The sequence below is a fragment of the Drosophila willistoni genome, assembly GCF_018902025.1.
Source record: "Drosophila willistoni isolate 14030-0811.24 chromosome 2L unlocalized genomic scaffold, UCI_dwil_1.1 Seg196, whole genome shotgun sequence".
Lineage (NCBI taxonomy): Eukaryota > Metazoa > Arthropoda > Insecta > Diptera > Drosophilidae > Drosophila > Drosophila willistoni.
The window spans coordinates 101720-118248 of record NW_025814048.1 but is presented as its reverse complement, the minus strand read 5'-3'; the positions used below and the strand labels follow the sequence as shown (position 1 = coordinate 118248).

General features: G+C 33.8%; 1 protein-coding gene across 1 annotated transcript; it reads left to right on the top strand.

The window, feature by feature from the left end:
• Positions 1-57: 57 nt before the first annotated feature.
• On the top strand, positions 58-16242 carry LOC6639730. Its single transcript, XM_002062889.4, has 5 exons — positions 58-1188; positions 13841-14002; positions 14070-14414; positions 14481-14873; positions 14939-16242. The coding sequence occupies exons 1-5, from the start codon at positions 421-423 to the stop codon at positions 15938-15940; spliced, it is 2670 nt and encodes an 889-aa protein (XP_002062925.1). The 5' UTR covers positions 58-420; the 3' UTR covers positions 15941-16242.
• The last annotated feature ends 287 nt before the right edge of the window (positions 16243-16529 follow it).

Below are 16529 nucleotides of genomic sequence, written 5' to 3'. Positions count from 1 at the left end.
ATATCGTCCTCTCGCATTCATTCGAAATGCTTACTGTGGTATTTTTTTTTGTTGTTGTTCAGTAGTGTTTTTGTTTTTAACGCGGGCGGTTATTGTGCGTTTCGCCGGGTTGTCAAAAATTTGAAAACCCCAACAATAAGATTTCAAACAAATAAATAAGCAATTTTCTAAACTCTTGTTTAAATTGGCATTAATTGTTTTGCCTTGGACGACGGGAGATATTGATTGTTTTGAGGCACAAAAACTTTTGTTTCTTGTTGCTGCATGTGCCGGTTGAGTATAGCGCGGTTTTAAAATTTCCCGTAACGTTTTGCATTTTTGGGTGCTTTTTTTGCTGTGTTTGTTCTTTGTACCCAGCTCTCCCCACCACAGGTGAAGCTCTACGACTTCTGTCAAAAAAGCAGGTAATAAACCACCACCATGATGCCACTTCAACAGCAGCAACAGCAACAGCCAGAGCAAGTGCATCCTCCCACATTCAACTGGCAATTGGAGGATTATGCCTTTTTTCGTAAATGTGGCGAAATCACAGCATCACCGGATGTACAATGCTTTGGCTTCAATTGCGCCTTTTGTCCAGCCATTTGTTTGCAATTTACTGTCTTTATGGATCACATTCGAGAACACCTGCAGGAGGTGCAACAACGTTACGAAGAGGGGGGAGCCGATGAGAAAATCGAACAAACAACTCAAACGGATTTAATGATAATGGAAATGGACGGCAGCGGCGTCATCAGCGGCAGCAGGCCTTACTCTTGCCCCGATATCTATACGGACCTAGACCATCAGGCTACAATAACAACACCAACAAATAAATATACAAGTACCGCCAAGGTGCTTGACACGCAATCTATGGGTGTGGGTCTTCAGTTGGTGAACATATCCCAAACGACCCCAACAAACCATTCACCAGTGCAGCAGCAGGGTACGCCATTGGCTGCAGGAATAGATTTGCTATATGTCATGTCAAATCCATTACCATTGCCATTGCCACCCTCGCCGCCCCTTTCCAGTGACGGGCAGCAACAGCAACAGCAGAGTCCAAGTCCAAGTCCGAGTTGTTCGTTGCCGCCTTTGGCTCCTTTTGAAGTATTACAGGCGGGCATAGGTGTCACGCCCACACTCAGTCATGATTTGGCCGAGGCAATGACGCCAACTCCTTTGCCACGATATGAGACACGACGCGTGGTAAGTTAATCGCTTCTGATACACTTTTGTTAAAGTCTACATCGCCTATATGCCACACCATTATGCAATTTTTAAACACACTATAATAACTATATTTTTAAAAAATTTTTATAAATGATTCAATTTCTAATTTCAATGGCCTAGTTGGTGTAATTAAAGTTTAAATTTGTTAAAATTTTTTTTATGCAAAACTTAATTTATTAGAACCATTAATTTAACTGTTCTAGCATAGCGATATGAATTCGTTCAAAAAGTCTATCATCTAAGACTAAGCAAGGTAGGACTAAACCTGCAGAAAGCTATCTTAAGGACCTCTTTTCTGACGCTTATAATTTCAGTGATTAGCCTTTTTTTTTATCTTATTATCCATCACGTTCTTCTTCTGTTTATATTTACTGTATAATTGGTTTGCCCCTTTTTTGTGTTTTTAATGCAAAAAAAAAGTAAAAATTGGTCTTCCGAGCCATAAGGTAGTTCCGGTAAAGGGCTTCACTTGCTTTCTGCTGGTCACTTGACCTTCAAAATAACGGAACATACATGCACGTATGTATATAAATACACACATAAAATAAAAGTGTGTCGCTTCGCTGTTTTTTTTTTTTTTTTTTGTTTTAGTTACATATTTGTTTGCTGTGTGTGTGCGTTTCCCTTTTAATCCCGTTGTAGTCCACTTTTTCTTGTTGCTATTTTGCTTTGTTGTTTTGGTTGGGGGCGTATGAACGAGACAGTCCATCAGTTTGTCAGGGACTTCCACCCATATATCGTACACCAAAGCTTCGGCTATTTTTGTTTTATTTTTGTTTCGCGTTTCGTTTCGTTTTTTTTATGATTTTTTGTCAGCCCATGCGACGCAGTTTTTCCACTTTTTTGTTTGGTTTTTTTCTCCAATATGTACGTTTATTTATTTTTATAATTTTGTTTTTCTCCTGGTTCATTTTTGTGGTGGAAATGAAAAAATAAAAAAACAATAAGTAGTCTGTTGTCGTTGTGCATTTCATTTTGGGGCAATTTGATGTGCTAACACGAACAACAAAATTTGGGACACAACAAATTTTGAGTGGTTTTGGAACATATTTTTGGACAAAAAATAAAATACCACTAAAAAATGTTTTTAAATTTTCTATTGAAGCTTGCAAGACCAAAATAAATATGCAATTAAATACAATATATAATTTTATTGTTTTTGTATATTTATTGATCTTCATTTAACATTTCATAAAAAATCTCAAGTAGAAAGGGTATACCATATACATATATACATATATGTATATATATCTTCTACACAAATACATATAAATGCAGTCACTAATATGACATTCTGTAGGTCTGTATATATGTACATATACATACATATGTACATAGAACAAGTATTTTTCACATCTTGAAGAGTGTTTAATATTTTGCACAGATCATTCTGTATATGTATACATATGTTTATTGTATATGAACATTGTTTGAATTCCAGATCGGATAATTGCCTTTTCATTTTCGTTATTTAGTCTTTTGTTTTTAAAAATCAATTTTTGTAAATTCTACTGAAAAAACTAAAAAAAATAAGACCAAAAAATAAGTTTTAAAGTATTATCATTTTAGAAACCTAATAAAATCGTACCTTGGTGAGGGCAACATATTTTTAAAATCACTTAACATATTAAATTAAGGTCTTACAAAAACAAATGTTCTATAAAAAGCTTTAAAGCTTTTAACTACTTCTTACTTCAAATACTTCAAATACTATAAGTACTTTGGAAATACTAGGAAATACTTATTTCGGTAAGATTTTAGTTTTCTTTTGAATAGTTAATATACATATGCAATGACTGTCAGTTGTTTCAAATAATATTGCAATATTCTCTTATATCGAAATATTTTTTTATTTTTTATTATACTTATCTTTTTTTTTTAACACATTTACTTTAACGTCTTTTAAAAATATAAAAATGACAATAACTTTTTTAACCTCTTCAAGCCGATCTATCCTGTTTTCCTATTTATATATTTTTTTTTCAAATGAAATCAAATTTTTAAGCAGTATTTAGTCCATTTCACAGTAACATTTTCTCGTTTTTTTAACTCCTTATCAGTTTTAAAAACAATTCCAAGAAATTTTATTCTCTTGCAAATTTGTACAAAATGTTAACCACTTGATGACATAGTTTCAATGCTTGATGGTTTTGTGAAGCTCCCAAAAACTACGTCACTTGAGAAATCTTGGTATTTCATTGATGTTTGCAAAACGATTTATCAGCTTTTTTTGTTCTGTCCACTTTTGTGTGACGTTGACGTCTCGCAAATTGTCAAAAGTGATAATATTATTAGACATAAATCAGAGTTCACACACTTTCCAAAAGGAAATGAATTCGCTTATTTATTACTTTTTCCTAATAAAATTGTTTTTCGATAGGGTAAGGGGAGAAAACTATAAATAGAAAGCCAAAATATTTCCCAGAGAACCGTTCCTTGTAAAAGTCAATAAATAATATGCCAGAAATTGCATATGTACATATGTACATTTGCACATACATATTTATAAATAAACGATGGAATATAAATACAAAATATATTATACACATACAAGTAGATACTAAGAGATCGAAAGGCACATACCGTTAATAGACGGTTTTTTTGGGGTCTTTATTTTTATCATTTTATGGGAAAAAATAAAAAAGGTAAAGAATGTTTAGAACTTTCTATAGAAAATAATCGGTCAATTTTTATTTTTTTCTGTTTCCTACTTTTATTATCGTTTTTTTTTTTCTTTGTACTTTTTGGCCTCTATGTGTTTTGTCGCACCAACACGCAGTCTGGCCATTATCTAGAACACAAAAAAGTGTAAACAAACAGGAAAAATTATCTAAGCTTCGATTAGGTAGACCTTTACAGTGCGAATCATAACAGTGCAACTAGGAAAAACATGAAAAATTTTTTAAAAATCGATACTAAGTATGTCTAAGTATGTCCTCCATCCCCGACTCTGCCATGGGGCCTATTAAAAAGATATTTTGATGGTTTAGATTTACGACAAAATTAAAGAAATGACGCGCCACTTCAAATAATTTTTTACCAGACGATCGATCAATCGGAACGTTTATCATTGTCCCAGACACACATAAAGCCGTCAATCGCCCTCCACCACCAACACCTATTGGCGGTTGGGGGGCTCTTTTATCAGCCGCTAGCATTTGGAGAGTCTTGGGTGGGTAATAAAATAATTTGTCGATTTTAGTCGCTGAAATTGGCTTAAAAGGCAAGTAGGTGGCAAGTCGGGGCACAGAGAAAGAGAGGTACATAGAGAGAGATTACTTAATGTAGACCGATTGCCCTAACTAAGGTGAATATAATGTACATTTAAACACCTGTAAATTGGAATTTTCAGAGCACCTGCCATAAAAACAATTGCCATGTATTATAAATCATTGTCCGAATCGAGGCATTACGAGTATGCGGCTATTCGACATATTGATGACTACTTAAGCGGGGGATAAGAAGCACTAGCACCAGCACAAAGCAAATGACTGTAATTGGATTATCAATTGACAAGAAATTGCTAGTTTAGAATGCAATTTTAAAGAATATTTATATCTTAGTAGGTTATACAGGTTTGGATTAAGTTGTGAATTGGTTTATAAATGACTGGAAAGCAATTTAGAACTTGCTTAGCAATAACAAGAAGAGTGAAGAAACAATATAGAAATTTAAAGAAATTTTGAAGAATAATAGGAAGAATAAAAAATATAACAATTGAATATATGTATAGCAAATTCATTAAGTTTAATTATAAATCGTTTGAAGTACCAAAATTGAGATACAATAAATACAACAAATTTTGGTTTGGAGGTATTTTATTAGGCATCAATGTATTATTATTTTAATAAAAAAAAAAAAAATATTGGTGAAATTATAAAGTGGATACCCCAAAATGAAAACATTTTTTGAGTATTTTTACGCAATGAAAAGACAACGAATTGTTAAAGATAACTAAAGAAAAAGGAGATTACGTTTAAAGAAAATGTAATCAATTGCGTATGAATATTTGGTACTGCCGAAATTATATACATATGTATATATTATTAGCAAGCAGAATCTGCAAATCATTATTTTCGTAGAATCAAAAGTAAACTAAATCTCAGCTTATTAATAACTAGAAATCTTGACAACTATTTACAACATCCTTAAATCAGAACTTTCACCTCTACAGACATAAATCATCATTTCTGAATCTTATCGAAACGGTCTAGTTCTAGACCAAGGTCTCGGGTTTAGCAAAAAGTTAACACCTTATCTTAAAATCAAACTCATTAATTAAACGAAAATCAAAGTTTTGCTTTCTTTATATCACCCACGAAGTCAAGTTCTGACTATTTTATAGTCTTACATATGAAAGGCCTGTATAAATATGCTTCTATTAATCTAATCGTATCTAACCTGATGGTTAGGTGATAATTTGTTTCTTCGATTTTCGATTGCTTAAAGAAAACCACCAGCTTTTCAAGCTGTCTGAATTCGACTCAATTTTTATCAGTTGTTAATTAATTAACAAGTTTAATTCAGCATTTGTTTAGCAAGGTCTGATTTCACCCACGTAAAACATATCGATCAGCTGAGGAGGTTTTTTTATAAGCAGTCTAATTAAATTATTATTTATTTGTTCGAGTTCGTCTTGTGACTGACTGGCTTGATGGACTTTAGCATTAACAATTATTATTTGTTTAAAGTTTTTCTGCATTTGCTGCGATGAATTCATTGTATTTGATGCCTTTTGGTATTATCTTTGATTTCGAGCTTTGTTTTTCACTCTGGGTTTTGCTTTCGCCCTACCCTTTATATAAGGTTTCCATGATTAGGTATTGTTCTGGGGCTTCTGTTGGCTTACATGTTTCTTTTTTTTTTTTTGTCTTGTAATATATTTTCATAATTTATTAGTCCACTGCATTGGGTTTCTCTTTTTTCTCAATGTTGATGTGAGTGTATTCTTCCTGGATTAGCATTTCGTTTATTATCATCATCAACGGGTATACTTATAAATATATTTATGTATGTCATTTTACGAGCGACCCCAGGTTGGCGTGTTGTAGATTTTTTTCGGAATATTAGGAAGTTTGTAAACCATTAAGATTTCATATTATTATGATAATAAACACACACGTGTGTATGGAAATGTATAACATGGATTCATTCCGTTTGTCTTTATCCTAATGTTGGCCTAGAATCCAATTGTGGTTACAAAATTAGAGTTTCTAGAAATTTCAAATGTTCCACAAAGCTAAAAATTTAAAAAATCTTTCACATCAATTTAATGTTTGAATACTCATAATTTCGTTAAGTACGCATTGAATTTTTAGAGTAATGTGGAGTTTTTGGCTTTTAATTTCTGTAACTTAACGATATCTTTTGCAGCATTGGAATGTTGCATTCCAAGTGCCTTTTTGTAAAGTTTAGAAATTAAAAAATATTAGTTTCTATTAGAATACAGCAATAAACGAAAATGAATAACTTATACGTTTTTTTACTCCATTGTCAAATTCTATATAAGGCTAAAACCTGTTAATGAAGTAATTATACATTTAAACCTTTGCGTTTGACGTTTAAGACGCCTCAACGCCATGGTAATGCGTTATGTGGATAAATCAGTTTTATTGATAAGCATAGACTTAAATTTTGATGTGTTTGAATCCCACTCAAAGCTTTACGACCTTCAAAATCATTCCTTTAGATAGTTATTTAGAGTTTTGAAACTTGAGATTTATGTCACATTCTGGACCATCTTGTTATGTCTTCCTTTAATTGTCAATTAGTGATCAATCCAACTAGAAAAGGCGACGTCATAGCGGCAATATATCAAAGACTTAACATCCAATTGGGCAATTCATGTCAGTTCGCTTTGCACTCGTTTAGCTCAATAAAAACGGCGACTAATGATTGTTTATTGCATTTGTCACTAAAAACAGACAACTCAGACAAATATGCGGGCCATGCCATCAAATTCTTTTTGTGATGATGCGATATGAATGATTACTACTCCCCATACAATACAATTCTATGGCGGCATACAAATTAATTAACAGTAAAAGTTATTCCTCAGGCCATTTCGCATTCAGGCGCCGACACTTTGCCAATCTTAAACTAAGACCTAAGCTCAGCTGTGGACTTAATTGCGAAGGCATCTGGCATTTCCGTTTGATTTCTACTTATATACATATTGAATAATTTGTTGAGCAGAAAGTAAAATAATGTAGTTACCTTTTTATTGGTGTAGCGTTTGCAGTCTTAGAAGATGCTTTGGGTAAAAACCAACATCAAATTATAATTTTATTTGTTCAGAAAGTGTTTGCAGTTAAAACATAATGTTTTCAACAATTGCTGAAGTAACTCACATGTCAAAAGTATTCCTTTAATTTTAGAATTTTTTTTATAAATTTTATGTAGAGGTAACTCGCTTATTGATGCTGAATAAGATTATTCCTTTATTTTAAGGAAACTATTTTGCAAAACTTGCATAAATGAATACAACATTACTATTAAAGATTTTATACAATCCTTGAAATAAAAGAAATCTAAATCAGCTATATTAGATGATCGGATTTAATGGGATTCTATAAAAACGAAATATGTAAGACGTTCCGCCAACTTCAAGTGAACATAATATTTGAAATTTCCAAATTGAAGTCTATTAAATTTATTTTTACAAGCCTCATAATATATTCCAGATCACTTATTTTTGCAAAGACAAGAGGACTCTAGATTTTGATAGAGTAGTTCTATATTGAATAATTATTTAATTTAATTATTAGTCCTCGGAACATACAGCTGCGAGCAAAATGAAGTAAGTAAGTCGTCTCGCCGACTAAGGTATACCATACACCAGTAAAGCAAATATTTCAACTTTATTAAACAAATGCATTTTCACATGCATTTTACAAGCATATCTTAGTATCTCGCTCACTCGATCATACGAGCACCCTAGCGCCCCCACCAGCCAACGGCCAACTCCGGCCTTATGCAAAAACGTTTATATGCATAACTCGACTGTTTTCTGTCCGATTTTGATCAAATTTGGTATTTTGCTAGATATTAGTATTAAATTTAAGTGTGCCAAATTTGATTGCATAAGGTAAAAAAGTACGGGAGATAATCAAGTTTTTCAAATTACGGGGGCGGAAAAGGGCGTGGCAAAATTTTTATACATACAAAATGTGTGCATTTACTAAGCGAATATACATACCAAATATGGTGTCTCTAGCTAGAATAGTTTTTGAGATATACGCTTTTTTTAAATTGCGGGGGCGGAAAGGGGCGTGGCAAAAATTTGAAATAAACTTAATCACTCTACATACTACACGAGTCTACATACCAAATTTGGTGGCTCTAGCTCTTACAGTCTCCGAGATCTAGGTGTTCATACGGACAGACGGACAGACGGACGGACGGACAGACGGACAGACGGACGGACAGACGGACATGGCTAGATCGACTCGGTTGTTGATCCTGATCAAGAATATATATACTTTGTGGGGTCGGAGATGCTTCCTTCTGCCTGTTACATACATTTTGGCGACTTTAATATACCATTTCACCCTATGGGTGTATGGTATAAAAATAGTAGTGGCTTCACCCATTTTATAAATATCATAGAAAGTTATGTTATCGGGGCAAGACTGAGACTTCTTGGTATGCAAATTTATTATTCGGTCTGTTATTAATTATATTATAAACAAAAAAAACCACTCCATTTTGATATTTCGAAAATAATCAAGATTTGGTGTCAATAGTTCCAAATTGAGGCGAGCAAAATAATAGTAGCACATATTTTAAAGAGCACATAATATCATAGTATAGGGTTTTAACGGTACTTAAAGTTTTTACACAGATCGAAATATTATCTTGCAAGTTATAGTAATAAATATCGGCAAGTGTTTTGCGCTACTATTTTTTTGTTCGCAACTGTACATACAAATGTATGTATACCGTATACAGATATAGCACTTTTTGTTTTAGCAAAATAACACAAAGAGACAATTTGGCTCTATTAAATTGATATATTCTTGATGAAACGAAATTAAAACTAAAAGTTACAGCTTTATATCTACTTTATTAGATTCATTGCGACCGACAACTTTGTCCTCATTGCCAGTGGTTTTATACAAATTCATTACAAGCCACCCCCCTTTTAATATTTGCTTGTTTGTTAATAGCTTTCCTCGACAGTTCCAATAAGTTTCGACGCCTTTTTATTAAATAGAAACATATATTCATAAATAAATATGGAACAACAGCAAAAAAAAAAGGCAAGCTGAACAGAACTAACTTAATAATTGAGATGTGTCTGCGATCGGGTTTCAATTTACTCCAAGTAAACTAAACATTTCATTTGCTGTTGATTTTGTTCTTGTTTATTGAATTTTTATGCAATTTTGTTAACTGGATCAATTATTTCAATTGCGTGTTTGATAAACACAGTTGCGTCTGCCTCCCAGTTTCAGTTGTGCTTGAGCCCAATGACGCAAAGAGCAGTTCACTGCCGGTGGAATTAAAGGAGAACAAAAAGAAGAAAAACGCGGAGAAGGATGAGGATGAGGTGGAGCGTTTTGGATTGTTCATGATAGAATAACCACACCCATGCCTTACGAGTTGGCTTTGTTTTGGCTGCTCTAGTTGCCGGGACTCACACGATAACATTGCCGTATGCATTGACCTCTACATTGAGAAAAAACGTGGGTAAAAAAAAACTACACCTTTGTCTGTCACTGTCTGATCTCGGATAAAGACAAATCGAATGTTCAATAAACCACTAATAAATTAAATTTTTGGGACAAACTTTCTAATAGTTTGTTGTCTTCCCACCTAATATTATCTTTAAAAATCATAAAATAGTGCAGGGCTAACCTATTGGTTGATAAACTTAACCATTCCGACTCGGACCATGCTAATCTATGTTATATCTAATAAAATTTGAAAGAGCTCCCAGAATCTATTTACAAAACTTACCTGTTTTTTTTTTTGCAGGATAATGTAAATACATATGTACATATATTCTAAAGTTTTAAAGATTTTGATGATTGGGGTGTTTTTGGGCTCCTCCAGGCCAAGGATAAAGGATAAGTCAAACTAACTCCTAGATGAGTGCCGTAGCTCGTATAATGTGTAGATACCACGATTTTTAGCCAAAAACACGTTTTAATAGATATCTGAGAATCTATCTACAAGACTCACCGTCTGCGATTCAGAATTATCTATGTATGTATATACAAACTGAAATTTCGGAGATTTTAAGGAACTTCATAGATACGTAGAGTACAGTGTATCTTCACTAAGTCTGGCTGTAATTCTTGAAAGACTTAAAAAATAAACACTACAAGGATCTAAAAAGTCTCTTCATATTTCCTACATGGTTAAAGCATAAAGCGAACATAAGTCAAGCTCCTAGTTAGGTTGGTTTTTTAGCTCTATGATTATACATAGGATAAGTCGAGCCAAATTTATTCATACGGTTTTTTTTTTCTCTGTAAAATCATCCATGGCTGGAACTCTAGCCAATTTCCTGTTGCCAAGCCAGACAACGTACAAGGCCAAAAAAGGAAAGGGGTAGGGAGAGGTAGGGTGTGTGTGTGTAAAAGGGTGAAAAACACACACAATTTTAAGAGCCGTTAGGTTTGCTTTGCTAGTTTTTTGGAGGCGTGTTTGCCTCCAATTTTTTTATTAGTTTAGTTTTAATTTTCAAGTTTGTGTGTTTTTATTTCATTGTATTTTTTTTTTTTTTTTTTGGTGGCCTAGGCTGGGGTCTAGTCTCTCTCTAGTAGTTTGAAGTGAAATTATTTTTAGCACTTCGAATGACGTTTTAAATTGCAGTTTTAATTGAGGCCAAGGTTTGACATGCTTCGATTATTCAATTAGCTTAGCAATTTCCGAAACGGAAAAAAGGGGCTAAGCAAAGAAATAACGAAAGTAAAATAATTTATGCGTTTTTCTTTTCTGTAATTTGGGTAAGGTCAAGGTTTTGCGGTGTGAAGAACATCAATGGATTGGCCAATTAATTATATTTAGGGTTTTGCACAAGCCTTTTTTTCTGATGGTTTTAGTGGCACTTGATCAAAATTGTAAAACAATTTTTTTTTGTGTGATGATTTGACATTGAAATTTTTTACAAAATGCTAGAGAAACCGTTCTGAAAAATTTACATTACATTTACGAAAAAAAAACCTTTCCACTATAACTTTCATTTTCAAGAAAACATTACTTTATTTCACCATACCCTAATTGCAACCCCTTAGGTTGTAGAGTAGAAAAATCGAAGAACCGAATGAGCCACAACAGTTGGAGCATTTGTTTGCCTTAATTTGAGACAATCGGACGACAACTTCAATTAGTTATTATTACCAAATCGAAATAAAAGCAATAGGGGGAAAAGTAAAGTAAGATATGTATGTACATATATTGCTTTAGTCCCATATACACAACGACGAGTAGAAACTGGTTAATACTGCCTTAGAAGTATATATTTGAATTACAGAAAGTTCTGGCTCAAGAAAACCAACTGACTTTAGCATAACTTTAAAGAGTAAATGCCCCTATATATATATATTCTGATATCTCGAGTTTGTCTTGTACATGACAAATATCTTTTGTTTTCTTTTGCATTCCAGCCAAACTCTGATAAAGGGCATTGCGACATTACTTGCTGATCCCATTGCCCTTGAATTATTCATATAGATTTTTTTATACCCTTGCAAAAAGGGTATATTAATTTTGGTCAGAAGTGTGCAACGCACAGAAGGAAGCATCTCCGACCATATAAAGTATATATATTCTTGATCAGCATGACGAGACGAGTTCATATAGCCATGTCCGTCCGTCCGTCCGTCCGTCCGTCCGTCTGTCCGTCTGTCCGTCCGTCTGGATCAACGCAAACTCCTCCTAGACCGTTAGAGCTACAGAGTTGAAATTTTGCATGAAGGCTTATATATACTGCAGGCGTTGTATATCTCGGATTCAGCCGGATCGGACCACTATATCATATAGCTCCCATACAAATGGCAAAGTCACGAACAGTGACTTTTCTCAATATCTTCGTTATTTTCTGAGCTATTGTCGTGAAATTTAATATTGGTGAGTTAATTACACATATAAACGACTATGCCAAATTTGATCAAGATTTCATAGCTATATCATATAGCTCCCATAGGAACGATCGGTCGAAAACAGTGACTTTTGTCAATAACTTCGTTATTTTTAAAGTGATTGCTTTCAAATTAAATATTTGTTAGTTTTATATATCTATTAATGTCTGTGCCGAATTTGATAAAGATCGGGTAACTATATCATATAGCTCCCATAGGAACGATCGGTGGAAAACAGTGACTTTGATCAATATCGTCGTTATTTGCTATGCTAAGATTGTAGGCCGTTCTTTCGGAAACAGCTTTTTTAGATAAAACGTTTTTCCACTTTAATGGCTATAGGTAAGGAAAGAGTTTCCAAAAAAATTGCAAGGGTATACAAACTTTGACGCGGTCGAAGTTAGCCCCGGCCCTCTGGTTTTTTATTCAAACAGAAATGAATACGACACCCATACTCAATAAGTAGCAGAGTGTTTTCTACAACCGCCTGTAATGCAAACCAAAACAATCAAAAGCAATAGATATATACAGATGAATGTATGTTTGTGTGTATAAATTGACATACATACTGGAATATATGTACATATATGCCCTCTATATAGTCGCCCCATATGCAACTTTGCGATAAGGAACAATGTGATGACGAACAAAAGGCCAATAGCCGCTTCCATACGTATTCGGCTCTCTGTGAACAGTGACGCGTCTGCCTGCGGGTGCTGAGGGGACTTTCCCTTTTTTTTTCTCTCCACTCTCATGCACTTTTCAAAAAAATTATATATATATTTTATTAACAATTTGAGTAATAATATAATTAACTACATGAATTTTAAAGTGTGTATAAAAATATATATTGATAAATGTATTCTGTTATCTACGATGTGTCTAGATAATCATAAATATTATTATTTAATGTATTATCGGCTCAGTAATCAGTCGCATATAAATTGGGAAATTTTGGAACTATTTATAACAATTATATGTCCCAATAGATGAACAATTCTTCTGATACTTATTTAGGGACTACATGAGATAAGCTAATATCGCTTCAAAAATTCTCTTAATTTCATAAGAAGTTATGCTAGTGTGAAGACTAGCAAATAACAAAACATTATGTTCAAACAGTTTGTTTAAATAAAAATGTTGTCAAAGAAGCATAACATTCTAAATTTGAACTATGCCCCCTTAACTAATCAATATTTGTAAGCTTTTATGGAATCGTAAAATGAAATTTTCAAATTGTTGAGGTGATTGATTAAAGAAGAATTAGGAAGAAATCGAGTTAATAACACAATTGCTTTGACGCCAATTTCAAATACGACAAAACTTATTATTTAAATAAAGTAAGGCACAAGATAAGTTGAATAAAAAATTGTTATTTTGCAAAGTGTAACCAATTTTGACCCCGAATTACTGTACTGTATTGTTTTTGTCTGTTTTTGTGCAAGCGATAAACACTTGACTGGTGCAGAATGATCATAAGACCTTTTGCTTACAGAGGACACGAAAGAGAATAATGAAAAATTTCTATTCACTTGTAGGCCATGCAACGAAAACAACAGCAACAAGAGGAGCAACAACAATTGGAGCACGAGAAGCAACAGAATGCACAGCATTCAGTTGAGAATGTATTGCAACTAACACCGCCAGCTACACCACCCACAACAAATCAAACAAATACGCCCACCAGGAACCTAAAATCGGTAAGAAAATATTTCCAAAAACCCAAAAGAAGGAACTCTTATTTAATGAATGTGTCCTCTTTTTTAGAGCTCGAGACGTGACTTAGAAAGAAATCGTGAATTTGTTAGCTGTCTTCTGGTGGCTTATGAACGCTTAGAGAAATTGTGGAATCCCAAGCATCCGGACTATAAATATAATGCCAAACGTAGTGTTTATAGTGAATTGGCTGCACCATTGGAGAATGCATTCAATCTCCAATTGACCGGAACAGAAATATTTGCCGTGCTCAAAGAACTACGTGGACGCTATAGACGTGAATTAAGTAAATTAAATTCATTGGGTGGCAAATATAAATCCAGATTATGGTATTTTGGTCAAATGCATTTTTTAAGAACTATTATCGAGAACAAACGAGCCGAAAAGGAAGCTAAGGTGAGAGATTTGAAATAAAAGCAAGAAAAAGGCAATGAAATTGAATGGTTTGGTTTTTTTTTGCAGAACTTAATTGACATTGTCGAAAGTGAAAATGCCTGCGAGACTGATACAGAATCCTTAACAAAATCCTCTACATTTCGTGAGGTATTAAGCTATATACTCGATGCTTTTAAGCGTCAAGAATGCTTGTGGAATCCTCAGCATTATGATTATGCCAGCTGCTGTAAACAGGAATTATATTGTGAGATTTCGTCACAATTGCATGAAGATCTTAATTATGAGATGAGTGGTGACGAATGTTATAAGGAAATACAAAAGCTAAGGACACGCTATCGCAAAGAATTACGTATGGTTATAAAACATAAAGGTTTATATTTACCAAAACTCTGGTGCTTTGATGAAATGGAATTTCTACACCATATCCTGCAAGAGCAAATCTTCAATAAAATAAGCAAAGTAACTAAAAATGAATATCTACCATCTCAAAGGAAATACTAATGTCATCTAATTTTGTTTTGCAGAAAGTTGGAGTAGTTGAAACAAACCAAAGAACTAAATTTTTTAATGCCAATGCCATAGAATTTGCCACAGCCGAAGATCAATTACAATTTGCAGATATTTACAGAAATTATCCAGCCCTGTGGGATGTTGATCATCCAGATTTTCGATCAAATGCCTATCGCAGTCAGGCTTTGGGACAAATGTTGGATGAATTGAATACAACATTAAATGTGCCGAACTGCTATACGGCCGAGCAATTGGAAAAGACTCTGTTTGAAATGCGTAAACAATTTTCGGCACAGAAGAGAAAAATCTTAACGCAACCACCAAATGCTTGTAGTAGTATTTCCCTATTGCATGCCAAATTATCACAGTTTTTGGAACAGAATCTAGGACCATTTCGTTGTGATGTTTGTTTGGAGCTGATTAAGACCTGTGATCAATTTAAGGTTCATCGTTCGGGTCATGATAATACGCAGCCATTTATTTGTACCCTATGTGGCAAGGGCTTTCAAATGCCTTGCAATCTAACTGTACATATACGCAGACATCGTCGAGATTTCCCATATGCCTGCGAAAGATGTGATAAAAGATTTGCAACATCCACTGAGGTGGCCATTCATATGCGTAGTCATACAGGGGAACGTCCATACATTTGCGATTTGTGTGGCAAATCTTTTAAAACTTGGTCTTTCTTTGATATACATCGACGCAGACATCTCAATCAGAGTACCTTTCATTGTCCCATCTGTCCGAAGGGGTTTTATGAGAAGAATCGTTTCACCGATCACATGAATTCCCATTGGGCCATCCGTAAACATTTGTGCACTGTTTGTGGTAAAACCTTTACCACATATGGTAATTTAAAGAAACACACCGAACTCCATTTGGCTGTAAAGAAATACAAATGCAATGAATGTGGCAAACGATTTGCTCAGTTTGCCAGTCTACGGTGGCATAAAAAACGTGCCCATGCCCATGAGGAGGAGGAGGAGGAAGATGAAGAGGACAAGAGCACTTGAGATTATATTTGATTTTACCATGGCCCGTTTACCAGGCAATTGTGAGATGTTACTCCCACAAGTGCTGGAACCTTCTTATCATACCATACTAAGACAACATTTAAGTAATCTATTTATTTATTATTTAAGCTTTTAACTTTCATTTTAAGTGTATTGTAAATGTAATCTAGAGAAGCTAATCAACTGATGATTAGCACAAAGAGCAATGAATTGAAACCAAACACAAAGTACCTATATACAAATACCTACCTATTTACCTGTAAAACCTGATAAGATTAATTAAAGCATGTTTAAAATCTAAACACTTGAACAGTTTTCCAAATTATTAAATAACTTTAGCCAGATGATCAAAATTAAGAAATATATATTAGTTAGCAACTTGTTATAAATAATTGTCAATTCATTTGTGAGAAACATTTTTGTTTAACCGGTTCAAACCGATTCAACACACATACACACAAACAGGCCTGATCAAACATCGAATATATATCACTCAGATTATTCCGGTCTTACAAATTGTCCGGCCATTTATTTATATTTTATGACGGCGCCGTTGTCATTCGACTAATTTATCAATATGTACATACGT

Coding starts and splice junctions, on each gene's coding strand:
- LOC6639730 (XM_002062889.4), top strand. CDS start 421: ATGATGCCACTTCAACAGCAGCAACAGCAACAGCCAGAGCAAGTGCAT. Junction 14,415..14,480: donor GAGCCGAAAAGGAAGCTAAG/GTGAGAGATTTG, acceptor TTTTTTTTGCAG/AACTTAATTGACATTGTCGA. Junction 14,874..14,938: donor TCTTCAATAAAATAAGCAAA/GTAACTAAAAAT, acceptor TTTGTTTTGCAG/AAAGTTGGAGTAGTTGAAAC.